The sequence below is a fragment of the Oryx dammah genome, unplaced genomic scaffold, assembly GCF_014754425.2.
Source record: "Oryx dammah isolate SB20612 unplaced genomic scaffold, SCBI_Odam_1.1 HiC_scaffold_4, whole genome shotgun sequence".
Lineage (NCBI taxonomy): Eukaryota > Metazoa > Chordata > Mammalia > Artiodactyla > Bovidae > Oryx > Oryx dammah.
Genome location: NW_024070188.1, coordinates 73,103,991 through 73,121,166, shown reverse-complemented (window position 1 = coordinate 73,121,166; position 17,176 = coordinate 73,103,991). Strand labels below are relative to the sequence as shown.

The window sequence follows — 17,176 nt, the reverse complement described above, 5'->3', positions numbered from 1 at the left end:
GTGAAAGCATTAATTCCAAAATGTGTTTTGGAAAGTTTTAGCTCTCAGGACACTTCTGTGTAGAATGTTCAGTTTATTTTCTTGAGAAGCCTGTGAAACGGACAAGGTAATATGTTCCCATTGTACAGAAGAGAAGAGTAAGGTTTGTGGAGGCTAAATCCATTGGCTTGTCACCCAGCTGGGGCAGCAGAGAACAGAAGCTAAGTACACCATGTCCTGGGCCACCTGCTCAGCCTGCAGTCATAGGCCAAACCTAAACTAGATGGAGACAAAGAGCATGACTTTCTTACCTTCAGAGCTTTGGAAAATACATATATTTACTGAACTACGTAAAAAGCAGATGATCCAAATCCCTTATTCGTTTTCTTCCTTTAAGAAGAATGATGCTTGAGGGATGAAGGGACAGCCTGAGGTTTCATTCCCAGGACAGCCTCAGCCAGTCAGGACTGAGTGGAAATTTCCAGAATCGAGTATTTCATAGATACACTTCCAAAGCTAAGGGTGCTCAGAGTCCAAGGCTTTCAAGCGGATTAAAACGCATAGCTTTCTGAAAACCTTTGCTGATGCTGGCCCGTGTTCAGGCTTCTCCAGAATCCAACATGATTCACTGAATTCTTTATGAATTAAGAAGCTGTAAATTACACATCTTTTCTTTTAAACATGCATTACTTTCCACGCTTTACAGCCAAGACGAATAAACAGTATCACAGAGGCAGTTCTCTCCCTGGGAAAATGCCTTTCCCTCTTTCTGCTCTACAAATGGCGGATCACCTAGGGAACGGTCATCTGGTGAAGTTGCAGGAATTTGGGTAAAGAGTTCAATTGGACATTTTTGTTATTGTTGTCTGAAAATGCCAAGTGGTATTTCTGCAGAAGTGTTCACCATGAACCTTTCTCAGGCCAGGTTTTAGGCAAACAACAAGCAAAAAAAAAAAAAAAAAAAATCACACACATATAACTGACAGAGTGGAAATGGCAGCTGTTTTCAGGGAAATTTGGGGACTGGAGAAGGGAGTGGCTTCTAGGGAACAAGACGCTCTTCCTCGCTTGTAAATCACAACAGTTGCTCTTCATTAGCAGACATTCATTCTCCTTAACTGCATTCTGGGTGCCAGGTATTTCCTTGCCCTGGAAATAAAGCAGCCTGGACTCCGGCTGGACAAAAGTCTTAAGCCCTGGCACATGTCCACGTGTGCCTGCACTCAGATCCTCCCGCCCCACCTCCCAAGCCTAAAACCAAGAAAGGACGCAGCCACCTCTGCAATGGTGAGCCGAGTGCCTGGCTCCAGACAGAGGGAAACGAGCCCCAGAGAACTGCCTTTTCATAGCATGGCTGCTATACGCTGAATTTTACCCATTCTAGGAATAATTTATTGTAAAATCATTTTCTGATAAATAAGTGAAGATTTTTTGGAGAGAAGTAGAAGCTTTTAGAAAATCTGGGAAATAGCTCTAAGATGCTTGAGTATTTGAAAAAAAAAATTGTTATAACAGCTATGTCTTTGTAAAGATGCATCAGATGAAATGACTTTGCTCAAAAACCATGGGACTTGGCCCACTCCTCTTCTCGTTTTACCATCCAGAAGGTAAAACATAAGGTCCAAGTGATCCAACAAGACAGATATGTATGGAGTCAGGAGGCCTGGCTTCTATGCTGGGCTGGACCCCTAACCCATCACTAGACCCAGGCCCCGTTCTTGCGTCCAAGAGAAGAGAGGCTCCTCATGACTGACCTTCAGGAACCCTACGATCCCTGTTCCTATTTCCAGTTTCTTCCCAACCACCTGGCATCACAGATGATAATATTTCAGCCCCCAAACCCCACCCTCTCTCAGCTGTATGCTAAGCAGCTCTGCAAGGCCCACAGCCAGGAGCAGAACTGCCTTATTTTTGGCAACTGGATAAAGCAAAGGGCTTTGGAGCCCTGGGGTCTGGAATCAAGTGGGGACACCAGTGGACCCGTCTCAGGCCAGCGCCGTGACTCTGTGTGTGAGCAGCGAGAGGCCTTGCTGCTCAGTCCCCAAGGGGGTGGTCACCCTGCCTGCCCACTTGGGCTTGCCTGCCTCCCCTCTCGGGCCCTCACCCTCAGGCAGGGCCTCACTGAGGGGACCCGGTCTCTTCACAGCTGCCCTGCACCCCAGCGAGACACAAACAACACCCTCTTTTGAGTGAAACAACTGACCACCCAGGCTTGCCAAAATGAGGACAGGCTCTGAAAGGGGACAGTTTTATTCCAAGTGTCTAATGGGATTGAGGAGAGGGAATAAAAAGTTTCAGCTATTAAAAAAAAAAAAAAGGCAATACACTGGCTTCTTCCAAATAAACAAACCATCCTTTGAACAAGAGAACAGTCTCCTAACAGGGTCAGACTGGAGCTGGATCTGAAGGAGTCACGTGTCTCTGGGGCCCTCCTTGCTCTTTGCTCCCTGATTCTCCCTCTGCTGTTTTGGGGGACCTCAGGGCTCTCCTGCTGGGGCCTGGCCAAGGAATGAGCCGAGCTCATCTGACATGGGCCCTTTTCAGGACACAGTGATTTACGTATGGAATGGGGGCCCCTATGAATCTCTCAGGGTAGAATTCCAGCAGGGAATTTCCCCAGAATCCCTCATATCATAAAGGCTCTCCAAAAATGCAAGACTTGTCTCCATTACCAGTTTTCAACATTTTACGGGCTTTAAAAAAAAAGCTGAAGCTCCAATACTTTGGCCACCTGATGTAAAGAGCTGACTCATTGGAAAAGATCCTGATGCTGGGAAACATTGAAGGCAGGGGGAGAAGCAGGCAACAGGGAGTGACATGGTTGGATGGCATCATTGACTCAATGGACATGAGTTTGAGCAAACTCTGGGAGATAGTGACAGACAGGGAAGCCTGGTGTGCTGCAGTCCCCGGGGTCACAAAGAGTCAGACACAACTTAGCAACTGAACAACAACAACTAATTCAGCCACTCTTCTGAATTCCAGGGACAGAGGTGGAACTCTGATCTTATCTTGTTCTCAAAGAACTTGCTGGCTGTTAGGAAGAGAGGACAAATGTGAAGACATTATATCACCCACAGAAATGATATAGGCAGCCAGCAGTTGGTGGGAGCACTGAAGAATATTGGAATATCCACGTACAGTTGGGTAGATTGTGCACTGCACAACTTTAAGGTCTCTCTCTCTCTCTCTCCCCCACAGACCCTATTTTCAATCAAATCCCCTGGAAAGTTTCAGTGTGAAGAGGCTTGTGAGATTTCAGAACAAGAACCAAGGCTTCAGACAGATATAAGTCTAGAGTAGGAGGGAGGAGTCTAGACGCCCAGAAAAAAGGGAGAGAATTGCTGAGGGTGTCTGTGGGCTTGTGAGATGATGCATCCCCTGCTGCGAGGCAGGATCAGCTTTCTAGAGGAGATTCAGGAGGAAGAATCACTGATTAAGATGTGTACAGTTTGTGACAGGGCTTAATCTCCAAAATATACAAACACTTCATACAACTCAACAACAGAAAAACAAATTGAAAAATGAGCAGAAGACCTAAATAGACATTTCTCCACAGAAGAAATACAAAAGGCCACTAGGAACAAGATAAGATGCACAATGTTAATAATTACTAGGGGTGGTGGTTTAGATGCTAAGTTGAGTCTGGCTCTTTGTGATCCCATGGACTATAGCCCGCCAGGCTCCTCTGTCCATGGGATTTCCCAGGAAAGAACACTGGAGTGGGTTGCCATTTCCTTCTCCAAGAGATCTTCCCAACCCAGGGGTCAAAACCAGGTCTCCTGCATTGCAGGTGGATTCTTTACTGACTGACCTACTAAGGAATTGCTAATTATTAGAGAATTGCAAATCAAAACTACAGTGAGGTACCATGTCACATCAGTCAGAATGGCCATCCTTAAAAAGTCTACAAATAACAGATGCTGGAGAGGGTGTTGGAGAAAAGGGAACCGTTCTAGTGTTGGTGGGAATGTTGGTTGGTAAGTTAGTGCACCCACAGTGGAAAACACCATGGAGGTTCCTCAGAAAACTAAAAATAGTATTACCATATGATTCAGCAAGCCCACTCCTGAGCATATATCCAGACAAAACTGTAATCCCCTATGTTCATAGCAGCACTATTCACAACAGCCAAAACGTGGATACAACCTGAATGTCCACCGACAGAGAAATGGATAAAGAAAATGTGGTACATGTAGACAAGAGTACTGCTGCTGCTGCTAAGTCGCTTCAGTCGTGTCCGACTCCGTGCAACCCCATGGACGGCAGCCCACCAGGCTCCTCCGTCCACAGGATTTTCCAGGCAAGAGTACTGGAATGGGGTGCCATTGCCTTCTCCAGACAAGAGTACTCCTCGGCCATAAAAAGAATGAAATAATGCCATTTGCTGCAACATGGATAGAACTAGAGATGATCAAACTAGGTGAAGTCAGAAAGGGAAAGACAAATACCATATGTTAACCACTTAGGTGTTATTTAAAATTTGACACAAATGAACCTATCTGTGAAAGAGAAACAGACTCACAGATATAGAGAACAAACTTGTAGTCGCCAAAAGGGAAGGAGGTGGGAGAGGATGGAATGGGAGGTTAGCGGATGTAAGCTATTCTATATAGAGAGGATAAACAACAAGGTCCTACTGTATAGTACAGAGAACTATATTCAGTATCCAATGATAAACCACAGGGGAAAAGAGTATCAGAAAAAGAACGTATATATATATGTGTGCATAATGAATCACTTTGCTATACAGCAGAAATTAACACAACATTGTAAATCAACTATACTTCAAAAAAAAAAAAAAGGTGTGTATGATTGGGGGCTATTCATTTTATTTTTCAATTCAAAGTTATTACAGCAACTCACAGGGCCTTATATGGTAAGTGGTCTCCAAGACTTACCTCTGCAAGTTCACCTCCTGCCACCTCCTTGCCCCCACCCCTCACTCTGTACCAGCCACCCCCTTTTCCCTGTTGGTTTCTGAATGACACGCATAAGTGCCCACTTCAGGCCTTTGCTCCAGTTCCCCTCTCTACTTGGGGTGGCGTTCTCCCAGCCAACTGCGTGATCAACTCTATCTCTCATTCAAATCATTGCTGATATGTCAGATCCAATGCCTTCCCTGATCTGCTTATTAACGTTGCAGCCGGTCCCCTGCCTACTACCACCCCCTGCCCACATGATGGATCCCTGGGACTGCCCCTTCACTTTCCCTGATCACTTTTCACCTTCTGGTAGACTATGAATTTACTTACTACCTACATTAATATTTGAAGAGTAGGATTCATAAAACTTGTTTTCAAATCTTTGGTTTTTTGGCATCCTCTGCTGTAACTTGGTTCTCACTAATATTGGATTGAACCAAAACTTTGAACAGAAACTTTTCAAGATATTTTGATTAAATGGAATATGCTCTATGTTTTCAAAAAACATAACAGGCTAATTGGGTCCAATACAAACAATAAAGACATTATTCCTCTAGTAAGTGGTTCTATACTCTGAATATGTACTGTCATTATAAAAAATATGTGCTTGTCATAATAAAAAATACAGAGCCATATTCATAACATATAAAGGAAAAGATAAGAGTTTTTGCCATCATAATGGAAAGAGAAAAAAAGTAAAAGGCAGTTTAAAAATATATCATCAGAATACGTCCCTGAAGCATTAGGTAGTTGAACAAATGCTGAATGGCCAGTAAAAAGCCTTTGTTTCTAGCCTTGGCCCATCTATAACTAGCTGTGTAGCACTGGATAAGATACTTCTGTGCATCTCAATTTTCTCAACTCTAACTGTGGCTTTTAAGACATGAAAGTGATATTGCTGAGAAATGCTCCATCCTCCAAATGCATACTGTTATTATGCTTTTTAAAATCAAATGAGGAAAGAGAACTTGTGCTGGAACTGTAACTAACACTACTCTTCTTCAGCTGACGGATGCTTCTGTGCATACTGCAGTGGTGGGCATGGCCTCTGTGTTGCACGCCAGCAGTGGAGGCAGATTTGCACTGAGCCCTCCATACATTCTTCTCTCTCTTCTGGGCCTGAGAGCCCAGGATGGTCTGGGTGAAACCAACAGGCTCCTGCAGACACAGAGGCCAGGGTCTCAGCCTCTTGAACATCAGGCTCTAAGCTCTCAGCAAGTGTTTGTCAATCTAGGTCACAAACTAGTGGGAAACGCATCTTTTATTCTGGAGCTGACAATAAGATGCACTGCTTTCATCTGTTACCAACTCCAAGCTGTGGAAGCAACTCTTGGGGTCAAAATCAACATCCCTGTGACGTTGAGGGTCCCAAAATAAGGTCCGAAAAAGCCAACAAATTTCACTGAGATGCCTGATTCTGGTGCGTTATGGTGGAAAGAACCTTGGACTTGGAGTGAGAGGACCTGGAAACAGTCAGTCACAGTTGTGTTTTGGGGCTGTCGTGGAAATTGAATGGGATGAGGTATGAGTAAGCACTCTGTGACCTTTTAAGAGAAATCCCCAAATGCACCAAAATAATAGTGCTGGTCAGGATTCCCTGGGAAAAACTGTTTTTTTCTCCAGGACCTGAAATCAACACTAAAGAAAAACTGAGCAAAACAAGATTAGAAAGTCATCTGAGAAAGTGTTTGTTTGGATCTGAATGATCTGGAAAATTAATTTTTCACTGGCAAAAACTTGCTTCCTGAAGCAGTGCCCTTATCACATGGAGCCCAAGGACCAGATGGCCCTGGGGCGGGGGGGCTACATATCTGAGGTGACAGGACTCACCAGGTAGCGCTCCTCCTGCCTCATGCTGGGGGTGCGAATCATGTGATTCTGTTCTCCTCGCCAGTCTCCAAACCGACGGAAAAAGTAGTTAGATAAAAACCGGTTGACGGGATCTCTGATGATGTTGATGTAGACAGGCTGGTCTCCTCCAAACCTAAGATGCACACAAACACGGAAGTGGTTACAAACCATCCTTTCTGGTGGAAAATCAAGCCCACGTACACACTGGTTCCCCTCGAGGTAAACACATCATCACCAGAGGACCCCGTCTGCTCAGTCGCTAAGTTGTGTCCAGCTCTTTGCAACCCCATGAACTGCAGCCCGCCAGGGTCCTCTGTCCATGGGATTCTCCAGGCAAGAATACTGGAATGGGTTGCCATTTCCTCCTCCAGGGGATCTTCCTGACACAGGGATTGAACCAGCATCTCCTGAGCTGGCCAGCGGATTCTTTACCACTGCACCACCAGGGAAGCCACTGCACAGGTACCAGTGAACAATCAAACCAGCAGGTGGTGTTTCCTGGTGGAAACACTTATTATCCTCCAGGATATTCCAGCAACTTACTGAGAGGCTGTGAAGACTGTTTGGGAGTCAGCACTGCGCAAAATGAAGGAATTGTCACCGTGAAGGTATAGATATGATCTCGTTTTCTCACAAGGCTAGAGGTCCCCAGGGAGAGGCCACACTGAATTGGGTTTTGTATCTATTAACAGTGTCTGGAACAGACCCACTGACCCTCGTGGAATGTTTTGACTGCCTGGTAGATTCTGAACGCCTCACTGGAGGATATGGTACTTATTCTACATTCTAATTAGAACAGTCTCAGGTTAGGGGCTCTGCAGGAAGTGGAGAATAACAGCCAAGATGTATTAAATGCTCCCTGTTCACCTTGCTGTAAATATTTTGTAACCAACTCACTGGAGCCTCATAACACCTCATGTGTGTGTGCTAAGTCACTTCAGTTGTGTCCAGCTCTTTGTGACCTTATGGACTGTAGCACACCAGGCTCTTCTGTCCATGGGGTTCTCCAGGCAAGAATACTGGAGTGGGTTGCTGTGCCCTCCTCCAAGGGGATCTTCCTGACCTGATCCAGGGATCGCAACTCTTACGTCTCCTGCATTGGCAGGTTGGTTTTTTTTTTTTTTTTTACCACTAGCGACACCTGGGAAGCCCCCACAAAACCTGAGTGGAGTAGAAATCGTAATTATCCCCTTTTATACTGGGGAAATGGAGGCAGGGAGTGCTTAACTTGTGGCTGAGCCAGGATATGAACCCAGGCAGTCTGGCTCCAGAATCTTTGCCCTGAACGGTGGAAAGAAGATTCCAGAGCTGAGGCAAATAACAACGTAAGCAATAACATGAACACAACAAAAATCAATGTAATTGTCCTCAAATGATGGCGAGGGGTTTCAGATAAAAATAAAGCCAATGTCTAGGTGTTGCATTTTAATTCCGTCCACAAAGGGATTAGACAAATGCACTGAAAGCTGGTCTAAGAGCGAGGCCTACCCCAGGCAAAAGGATCAGGTTGGCTAAATTTGTCTTAAAAATTCCTCCCCCTTCTCTTGAACTGCCTGGAAGCAATGACCCTGAAGAGCCTGGGAGAACACTGGGAGCTCTGGGCAGAGGCCTCGCTCTGGGGACCTCCTGAGGGGCCCACAGGCTTCTCTCACACCATGACCTTCTGATGAGGACACCCAGACATTCTGTCAGGGGTCAGAAAGAGCTCAGAGAAAACAAACTGACGTGACCCTGCTCCCACCTTTCCAGCTGGCAGACTCTTCATCTTTCAAAACGCAGCCCAGAATCACCACCACATCCTTCCCCAGTGAACTCCCATGCTTGTGCCGGCCCCTTCCTCCTCTGGCTCCAAGTGCTCTTTCCAGCACCGTGTTTCCGGGTCTGCCTCTCCCATCAGACTTGTGACTCCAGAAGCCAGGAACAACGTCCTTAGACACAGCACGGTACACAGTAGGTGCTCAACCAATGAAGACACGAAAACCAGGGTGGATGTGTCTCAGTTCATGAATTTCAGCCACTATTACAGTGCTCTGGCAGCGCTAGAGGTAAAGAACTCGTCTACCGATGCAGGAGACATAAAAGATGCTGGTTCAATCCCTGGATCGGGAAGATCCCCCAGAGGAGGGCATGACAACCCACTTCTGTATTCTTGCCTAGAGAATCCCATGGACAGGGGAGCCTGGTGGGCTACGGTCCATGGAGTTGCAGAGTCGGACACGACTGAAGATACTTGGCACACGCACGTCGTAAAGGAAAGTAGATATAATGAGTCACGGATCCTATTTATTTTGTGTATTAAATTACAGAATGCTGTTCTCTTTGTGTGTGTGTGTGTGTGTGTTTGCATTTTTAAAGAAAATCTTCAGAGAGAAGAATCCAGAGTCACACGAAGGAATGACTCTGATGGTGTGATTTCAGGCACAGGCGTATGAATGCCATTCCAGACACTGGAAAACAGCGCTCAGGAGCAGAGTTAGCCAGGCCAACACAACTCTTGTCAGCTTCCAGACGTACACAAGGTGACATTCACACAGCTGCATGAACAACTAACTAGTTCCAGAAGTCGGCTGTGCCAACCTCGGATAACCACAAGCACCTTGGATGTATCAGTCTCTTCTTAATTAAACTGGGCTTCATATCCATGATAGAGAGCAACCAGAGTAGTAGGGTTAGGGATTAGAAAGACAAAGCATGCAGATGGTGAATGCAATTCAACCCTCAAACTGCAACGTGCTTTTAAAAACCTCAACTGTACTTCCTTGGTCTTATAAAGAATGACTATATTAATTAGCATAAAAGCTGGGTCCTACGATTCCATGCAGGGCAGCCCACCAAAGGGTTCATAGGGTCACAAAGGGTCAGACAGACTGAAGTGACTTAGCACGCATGCACGTCCTCCTACTACAGTAGTTTTATGACTGCAAACAGCTTTTGAAAGTATATATATATATATATATATATATATTTTAGTTGTGGTACAATACACAGGCAAAATGTACCTTTTCCACTACTTGTAAAGGTGCATTTCAGTGGCATTAAGTACATTTACACTGTAGAGCAACCATCCCCAGAACCCATCACCCACCTCCAGAGCTTTCTCATCAGCCCAAACTGAAATTCTGTGCCCATTAAATAATAAATCCCGTCTCCCTGCTTCCTCCTCACCCCTGGCAAGTTCCATTCTACTGAAAGTATATCTTCTTTTTCGTCTTTGACCTAAAAGTAGAGGTTAGTCCTTGGGACTTCCCTGGTTGTCCAGTGGTTAAGAATCACCTTCCAAGGAGACGTGGGTTCAATCCCTGCTCAGGGAACTAAGATCCCATGTGCCACAGGGTAACTAGGCCTAAGCTCTGTAACTAGCGAAAGCCCATGTGCTGAAGATCCAGCACAGCCAAAAAAAAAAAAAAAAGTAGAGGTTATTCCTGGGCTGTTAACTTCATCAAAAAATGAAGAGTATCCAAGGCTAGTGGCCCAGGCTTTGATCCCTGTCGGTGAGTGACTAAGGAGACTCTTTGAAGTGAGAGAACGGCCATCATGGAAAAGGTTGTAGCTGTTTTGGGGGCAGGGTGAGGGGCTGCCTGCGGGAGGAGAAGGGGGAGGTGGTTAGTTAATGGCCCTTTGCCGGAACAAGTGGAAGGGTCTCCTTCCAACCTCAAAGCCTCATTCAGTGGACACTGTGGTCCTTGACGCCCATGACAGAACCTGCCATCAGGCAATGCAAGCAGAGGCTGAGCCACTCAGCGCTCCCTGAGTGTCCTGAGGTAAGAGGGGCGGGGTGTGGAGACAAGTGGGTGGGGGTGGGGCACCTGAGATCAGCTTCCTGCTGGGAAAGGAAAGCAGACCTGAGAGGCAGGAAGCAAGCAGAGGAGGAGGAGGAAGGCCCTTCAAAGGGGCCGTGAGGTGGGCTCAGGGCAAGTCCAGATTATAGGAGTCCTTGATGGGCTGGCCAGGTGTGTGGGCTCATGAGGCCCACAGAGAGTCCACTCACTGTGGAGGGAGAAGGGAAAAGGGGGACAGTGCCATTTTCATAAGATGAGCCCGGTCTTGTCTTCACAGGATAAACTCACAGAACACTCTCATTCTGAAATCAAACTTTCAGGCTATGTTTAGGTGGGTAAAGACAGCATTCAGTAAATGCTAACATGGGTTCTGTCTGATGCCCTCTTCAAAGCTGGAGGCATCTGTCACCATTACAAAAGATTTGCAGGACACAATTAAAAGGGATGACTTTGCTAATGAGAATGAAAACAGAGTCAACATTTAGAAATAAAATGTGGAAACCCATTTGAATTATGGAGTTAGCAAGATCAGATTTGTTTTGTTAAATGATGCCATGAGGGAGCAGACCTTGTTCACACTGGTAACCAGGACCTCCCTTGAAGGGAAGAACGTGTCCAAAACTCACATGGTGTCCTTGGACGCACCCTGCCTGCTTCTCTAGTGATCGATTGATTTTTAAATGTTTTGCTTTCTCAAGTTAGTGCTGGCGTTGGAGCCACCATCAGAGACAAATGAAGAAAGAGAAATGGATGCAAAGAAGGGTGAGGGGGTCATGGGTGAGAAAGGAAGACACCAAAAACAGGGTTAAGAGAAATGGTAGTCTGAGGTCAGATAATCTCACCATTCACTCTATCTTCATAGCATTGCACTCTGACACAAGCCTTCACAGTGTTTTCCCTGCAAGACCCAAGTTGAGGGTCAAGGGAAACTGTAGATTGGAAAAAGAATTACTTCCCCCATCAAAAAAAAAAAAAAAAAATCTTAGAAAACAAACGAAATGTGCGGGCAGGAGCAGGGAAGATGAATTGTCTGTCACAGTCTTGATGATCTAAGACATACTTGAAGAGATGGTCTTGGGAAGTTGAACTTTTGCAAAAATTCTGTTTCTATAGTTGACTTTGACAACTGCGAACAGGCTCATGAAACCAGAGTACACAAATATTAAGTGATGTACTTAAAACATCACAACAAAATAGCATCTTTTAGGCCAAAGTAATTTCAATTCAGTTCTCTAGGTAGACCAGATGAAAAACATTTGTCTGGCCTGAACTTTCAGATGGCTCAAAAACTGCAAGAGTGGTGAAAATCTTCAGGAATACAAACCGATTTGAGGTTTCTGCTGACATTGTAGTGTTTATCTCCTCTGGCAGGAAGTCTTCCCTGAGGCAACTACAAAAGTACCAGTTTGGTCTGATAGTATTATTTTCCACAGTTGAATTGATAAAAATGGGTATGGTGAGACTGTTCCATCTAGGTGCCAGGAAGTTCAGCAGTAAAGAATCCACCTGCCAATGCAGGAGACGCCAGAGACTTGAGTTCAGTCCCTGAGCTGGGAAGGTCCCCTGGGGAAGGAAATGGCAACCCACTCCAGTATTCTGACCTGGGAAATCCCATGGACAGAGGAGCCTGGTGGGCTGCAGTCCCAGGGGTCACAAAGAGTCGGACATGACAACGCGTGCACCTTTACCTTTATTTTAGGTCTAAAAAAGGGCGGAAAAGATGGAACAGGACAAGATGCCTAGACAATGAATAAATGAAATTTATTGAATTGTCAGAAACTCGCAGGATAGCATTTTACAGCACTCAGAGTATCTAAATTCAAGATAAGAATACCATATTTCCTGGAAAAGAAGAGCTAGGGGGAGATTCATTTTGGTATAATGCCATACACTTCAGGAGTTCAGAACACAAGTGTACAAAAGAAAGTGTTGGGAACAAGGTTAGACTTTCATTCTTACATTCTACTCCCCCACAAGTGTTTTGCTGCATGTCAACAATGTAAGGAAGATTAGAAATAAAACATCAAATAACAATATTAGGTTGCAGCATCAATTCTTCTCTTAATTGCAGCCATGAAAGTAAAAGACGCTTAGTCCTTGGAAGGAAAGTTATGACCAACCTAGATAGCATATTAAAAAGCAGAGACATTACTTTGCCAACAAAGGCCAGTCTGGTCAAGGCTATGGTTTTTCCAGTAGTCATGTACGGATGTAAGAGTTGGACTGTGAAGAAGGCTGAGTGCCAAAGAATTGCTGCTTTTGAACTGTGGTGTTGGAGAAGACTCTTGAGAGTCCCTTGAACTGCAAGGCAATCCAACCAGTCCATTCTAAAGGAGATCAGTCCTGGGTGTTCTTTGGAAGGAGTGATGCTAAAGCTGAAACTCCAGCACTTTGGCTACCTCATGTGAAGAGTTGACTCATTGGAAAAGACTCTGATGCTGGGAGGGATTGGGGGCAGGAAGAGAAGGGGACGACAGAGGATGAGATGGCTGGATGGTATCACTGACTCAATGGACATGAGTTTGAGTGAACGCCAGGAGTTGGTGATAGACAGGGAGGCCTGGCATGCTGTGGTTCATGGGGTCGCAAAGAGTCGGACACAACTAAGCGACTGAACTGAACTGAACTGAACTGAACTGAATAACCTCTTAAAACAATGTTTCTTTGAAACAATCCCTGTCAGCAGCAATCAAGGTAGATGTCTTAAGAGCAGCTTAATTGTCTCTATGTCTTATAATTCAAAATATAGAATTCAGTTTTAAAAGCACATGAAAGCCCTCTTAATGAGTCCCAATATAGATGTTTTTCTCTGTTAATTGTATAATTGGGGACTTTCCTTACATGCCCACAGTTCATTGTTTATATCCAAGAAATTTTCCTGAAATAAAACTGTTCCCTTGAAAAAGAAAGGCTGATGATTTAAATTCCCATGTTTAGTAACAGTCCTGTAGTGTACTCAGGTTCAATTTGCCCTTCTCTGTATGTTTATGGAGGTCTTGTAGCTGAGGCCATGGGCCTTGTGTATGTGGGGTGGGAAGAGAGGGTGAGGTTGAGCCCACGGTCAGCATGAGTTTATTCCAGCTGATCAGACTGGCCTCTGTTTTTTCCTGTTTATAGCTCATCACTGCCATTCTGTTTCTGCCGTGCCCATGCTTGAGACTCCCATTTACAGGGTTCCTTTCCATCTTTCTGTTTGACCAGTTTTCGCTTATGCTGGTGCCCGGGCTGCCAACGCCCCTCCCCTTCATTTGTCAGGACCATCAGCAGTGGTTCCTGCTCCTCCCACTTCCCCTGGGAACACCTGGTGATTCTTTCTCCTAAAGCTTGTCATACTTCACGCCACTCCTTCCTTAATGGAAGAATTTGCAGTTCCCTGAAGGCAAGGACAACATTTCTTTTCTATGTTGTTAATATTTATTTATCTATTTGGTTGTGCTGGGTCTTAGTTGCTGCATGCGAACTCTTGGGGCTTCCCCAGTGACTCTGAGGTAAAGAATCCACCTGCCAATGCAGGAGACACAAGTTCAATCCCTGGGTCAGGAAGATTCCCTGGAGAAGGAGATGGCAACCCACTCCAGTATTCTTGCCTGGAGAATTCCATGGACAGAGGAGCCTGGCGGGCTACAGTCCATGGGGTCGCAGAGTCAGACATGACCTAGCGACTAAACCACCACCAGGGGAACTCTTAGTTGCAGCATGTGGGGTCGTGTTTCCTGACCAGGGATTGAACCTGGGCTCCCTGCATTGGGAGTGTGGAGACTCAGCCACTGGACCATCAGGGAAGTCCCAAGGACAACATTTCTTGTTCCCTGTAGAAGCCCCTGTCCTAGTGCAGGGTCCTACTGTGCCCAGCTCTGCTGATCCAGTTAAGGTAATGGTGTTGGTGTATTAATTAGAGTGCTATACTATCATGAGTTAACTATGAAAACTTGTTGCTTTGCAATTTGTTTTGGTTGTAAAGATTTGCCCTGGAAGCAAGAGGAGTAAATGAATGAGGTTTGACAAACCTATGGTTAATGGGTTATGGGGGGGATAAACTGAGTGACTGGGATTGACATATGCACACTGCTGCTAAGTCGCTTCAGTCGTGTCCAACTCTGTGCAACCCCATAGATGTCAGCCCACCAAGCTCCCCAGTCCCTGGGATTCTCCAGGCAAGAACACTGGAGTGGGTTGCCATTTCCTTCTCCAATGCATGAAAGTGAACAGTGAAAGTGAAGTCACTCAGTCGTCCAACTCTTAGCAACCCCATGGACTGCAGCCTACCAGGCTCCTCCATCCATGGGATTTTCCAAGCAAGAGTACTGGAGTGGGGTGCCATTGCCTTCTCCACATATGCACACTAGTATATATAAAATAGATAACTAATAAGGACCTAACTCCAATACTTTGGCCACCTCATGTGAAGAGTTGACTCATTGGAAAAGACTCTGATGCTGGGAGGAATTGGGGGCAGGAGGAGAAGGGGACGACAGAGGATGAGATGGTTGGATGGCATTACCAACTTGATGCATATGAGTTTAGGTGATCTCCGGGAGTTGGTGATGGACAGGGAGGCCTGGTGTGCTGCAATTCATGGGTCGCAAAGAGTCGGACACGACTGAGCGACTGAACTGAACTGAACTGAATAAGGACTTAGAGCACAGGAAATTCTACTCAATACTCTGTCATGGCCTACATGGGAAAAGAATCTAAAAAGACTGGATATATGTGTAACTGATTCACTTTGCTGTCCAGCAGAAATTAACACAGCACTGTAAATCAACTATAGTCCAATAAAAATTGTAAAAAGAGGAAGAAAGAATAATGAATGAGGACGTCAGGGGTGACGCAGAAAGAAGGAAGGAAGGGAGTGCATGAGAGGATCAAGGGGTCAGAGGGGCCGTGCTGTGCTGTCTACAAGTCATAAAACACATGGCCCAAAATAGCTACCCAGTCCTCGTTATCTAATTATGTCTAATTATATGTTCTTGGCCCCAGGGAAGTGGGAGACAGGCACATACCCTGGACAGTGCAGTGACAAGCCACTTTAGAGATGTGGTTGGAGACACAGCTCTTATGGACGCGGTACACACACCCCCAACCCCCATTCCGGCCACTGAGGATAATCCAGGATAATCTGCAGGTGTTTTCCTCTTCACCTGTTCACCAGCCCAGAGAACTTTGGGTATCAGAGAGGCTGGGGAACTTCAAGGGAGACTTGCTTTCAAAGGTAAGGCAGCAACTCCTCTTTGCTGCTTAGTAACTTGCTTTGCTGAATCTCAGTCTCTTTACACTTCATTTGCACAAGGCTCGCTGCACAGCAGGAAAGTTCTTTGAAGGCTAAACTCTTCTCCCAGCCCTGCAGACTGTTAGGCTTCCTGGGGCAGGGCAGCCAAAGTGCTGCCCAGTGCAAACTCAGGCCTCCCTGGTTGCTGGCCCTCGGGGCCATGAGGTCAGCACAGATAGGATTCTTCTGTGAGCCTGTGAGGTCCTGTTATCCCCATGGGAAAAGCAGTGAGGAAAGGGCTGGTCAGATGGCTGATAGGGGAAGCCCAGGGTCTGGGGCTAGTCAGCAGATTGGCCCCGGGACCTCGTGCTCTGTCAGCCTCAGCTGTGAGCTCAGCCCGCCTTAGAGGAGGAATCCAAGAGCTACAGTAAAGTACAGTGACAAGAAACCTGTGCTAAGGGATCCCTGGGGAAGAAAATGCCCAGAACGTGCAGCTAGCAATTTAACAGAGGATCAAAACACATAAATTTGAGGTTTACATTATTATCAAAAGGTCCTTGCAGGTGAAGAGGAGAAAAGCACAGATTTCTAAAATACCCACCAACATCAAACATGCAAGGTTCAGAGAAATGAAATGGAGTGTTCAAAAGGTAGAGAAAGAGGCTGGGCCTAGGTTCGTGATGGCTCAGCAGGTAAAGAATCTGCCTGCATTGTAGGAGACACAGGAGACAGGGGCTCAATCCTAGAGTCAGGAAGACCCCTTGGAGGAGGAAATGGCAACCTAGTATGCGTGCCTGAAAAGTCCCATGGACAGAGGAGCCTGGCGGGCTACAGTCCATGGGGTTGCAAAGAGTCAGGCACGTCTTAGCAACTAAACATACGCACAGCACACACAAAATACAGGTAATTCCACCTCTATGTTATTCCCAGAGTCCTGTGGGTGCAGGTTGTATAAAAATGTGCGGTGAAATTTATCTGCTAAAATATTCATCTCTTGTCTATTTCGTTCCAATACAAAACTTTTTTTTTTTAAAGAGAACTATAAGGTCAAGTGGCTTCTCATTAAAAATAATTTCAAGTTTTCACAAGACCTAAGAGCAGTATTTTTAGAAAGAAATGAAGCTTTTGACCAAATATTTCAAATTTTGACCCCTCTACTGAAAAAATAAATCGATTAAAAATGCCTTTTGAAGGGCGATTACACTACCTTGGAAAGGAAGGTAGATTTTAAAGTAATTGTTTGTTAGAAGGAGATTAAGTACCCAAAAGAAATGAAAGAACCATTAAACTGGAAAATCTTACCTTGAGAAGTTGAGGAAATGAACATGTCGGGTGAATAAATAGGGCTGTTCGGCAGTACTTATATTTTTAATCAGTTCCATCTATTAAAAAAAAGTACAAAATTAGCATATATAGGATTTAATTTACCAAGC

The 17,176-nt window shown here is 45.4% G+C and overlaps 1 protein-coding gene across 2 annotated transcripts in view; it reads right to left on the bottom strand.

The window, feature by feature from the left end:
• Positions 1-17,176, bottom strand: part of UST (uronyl 2-sulfotransferase) — a 313,065-nt gene that overhangs the window by 86,066 nt on the left and 209,823 nt on the right. For both annotated transcript variants that reach the window (XM_040238655.1, XM_040238654.1), the window contains exons 4-5: positions 17,046-17,125; positions 6,735-6,888 (exon numbers count right to left, since the gene is read on the bottom strand). In XM_040238655.1, the coding sequence (XP_040094589.1) occupies positions 6,735-6,888; positions 17,046-17,125 (234 nt within the window). The remainder of the gene's footprint in view (positions 1-6,734; positions 6,889-17,045; positions 17,126-17,176) is intronic.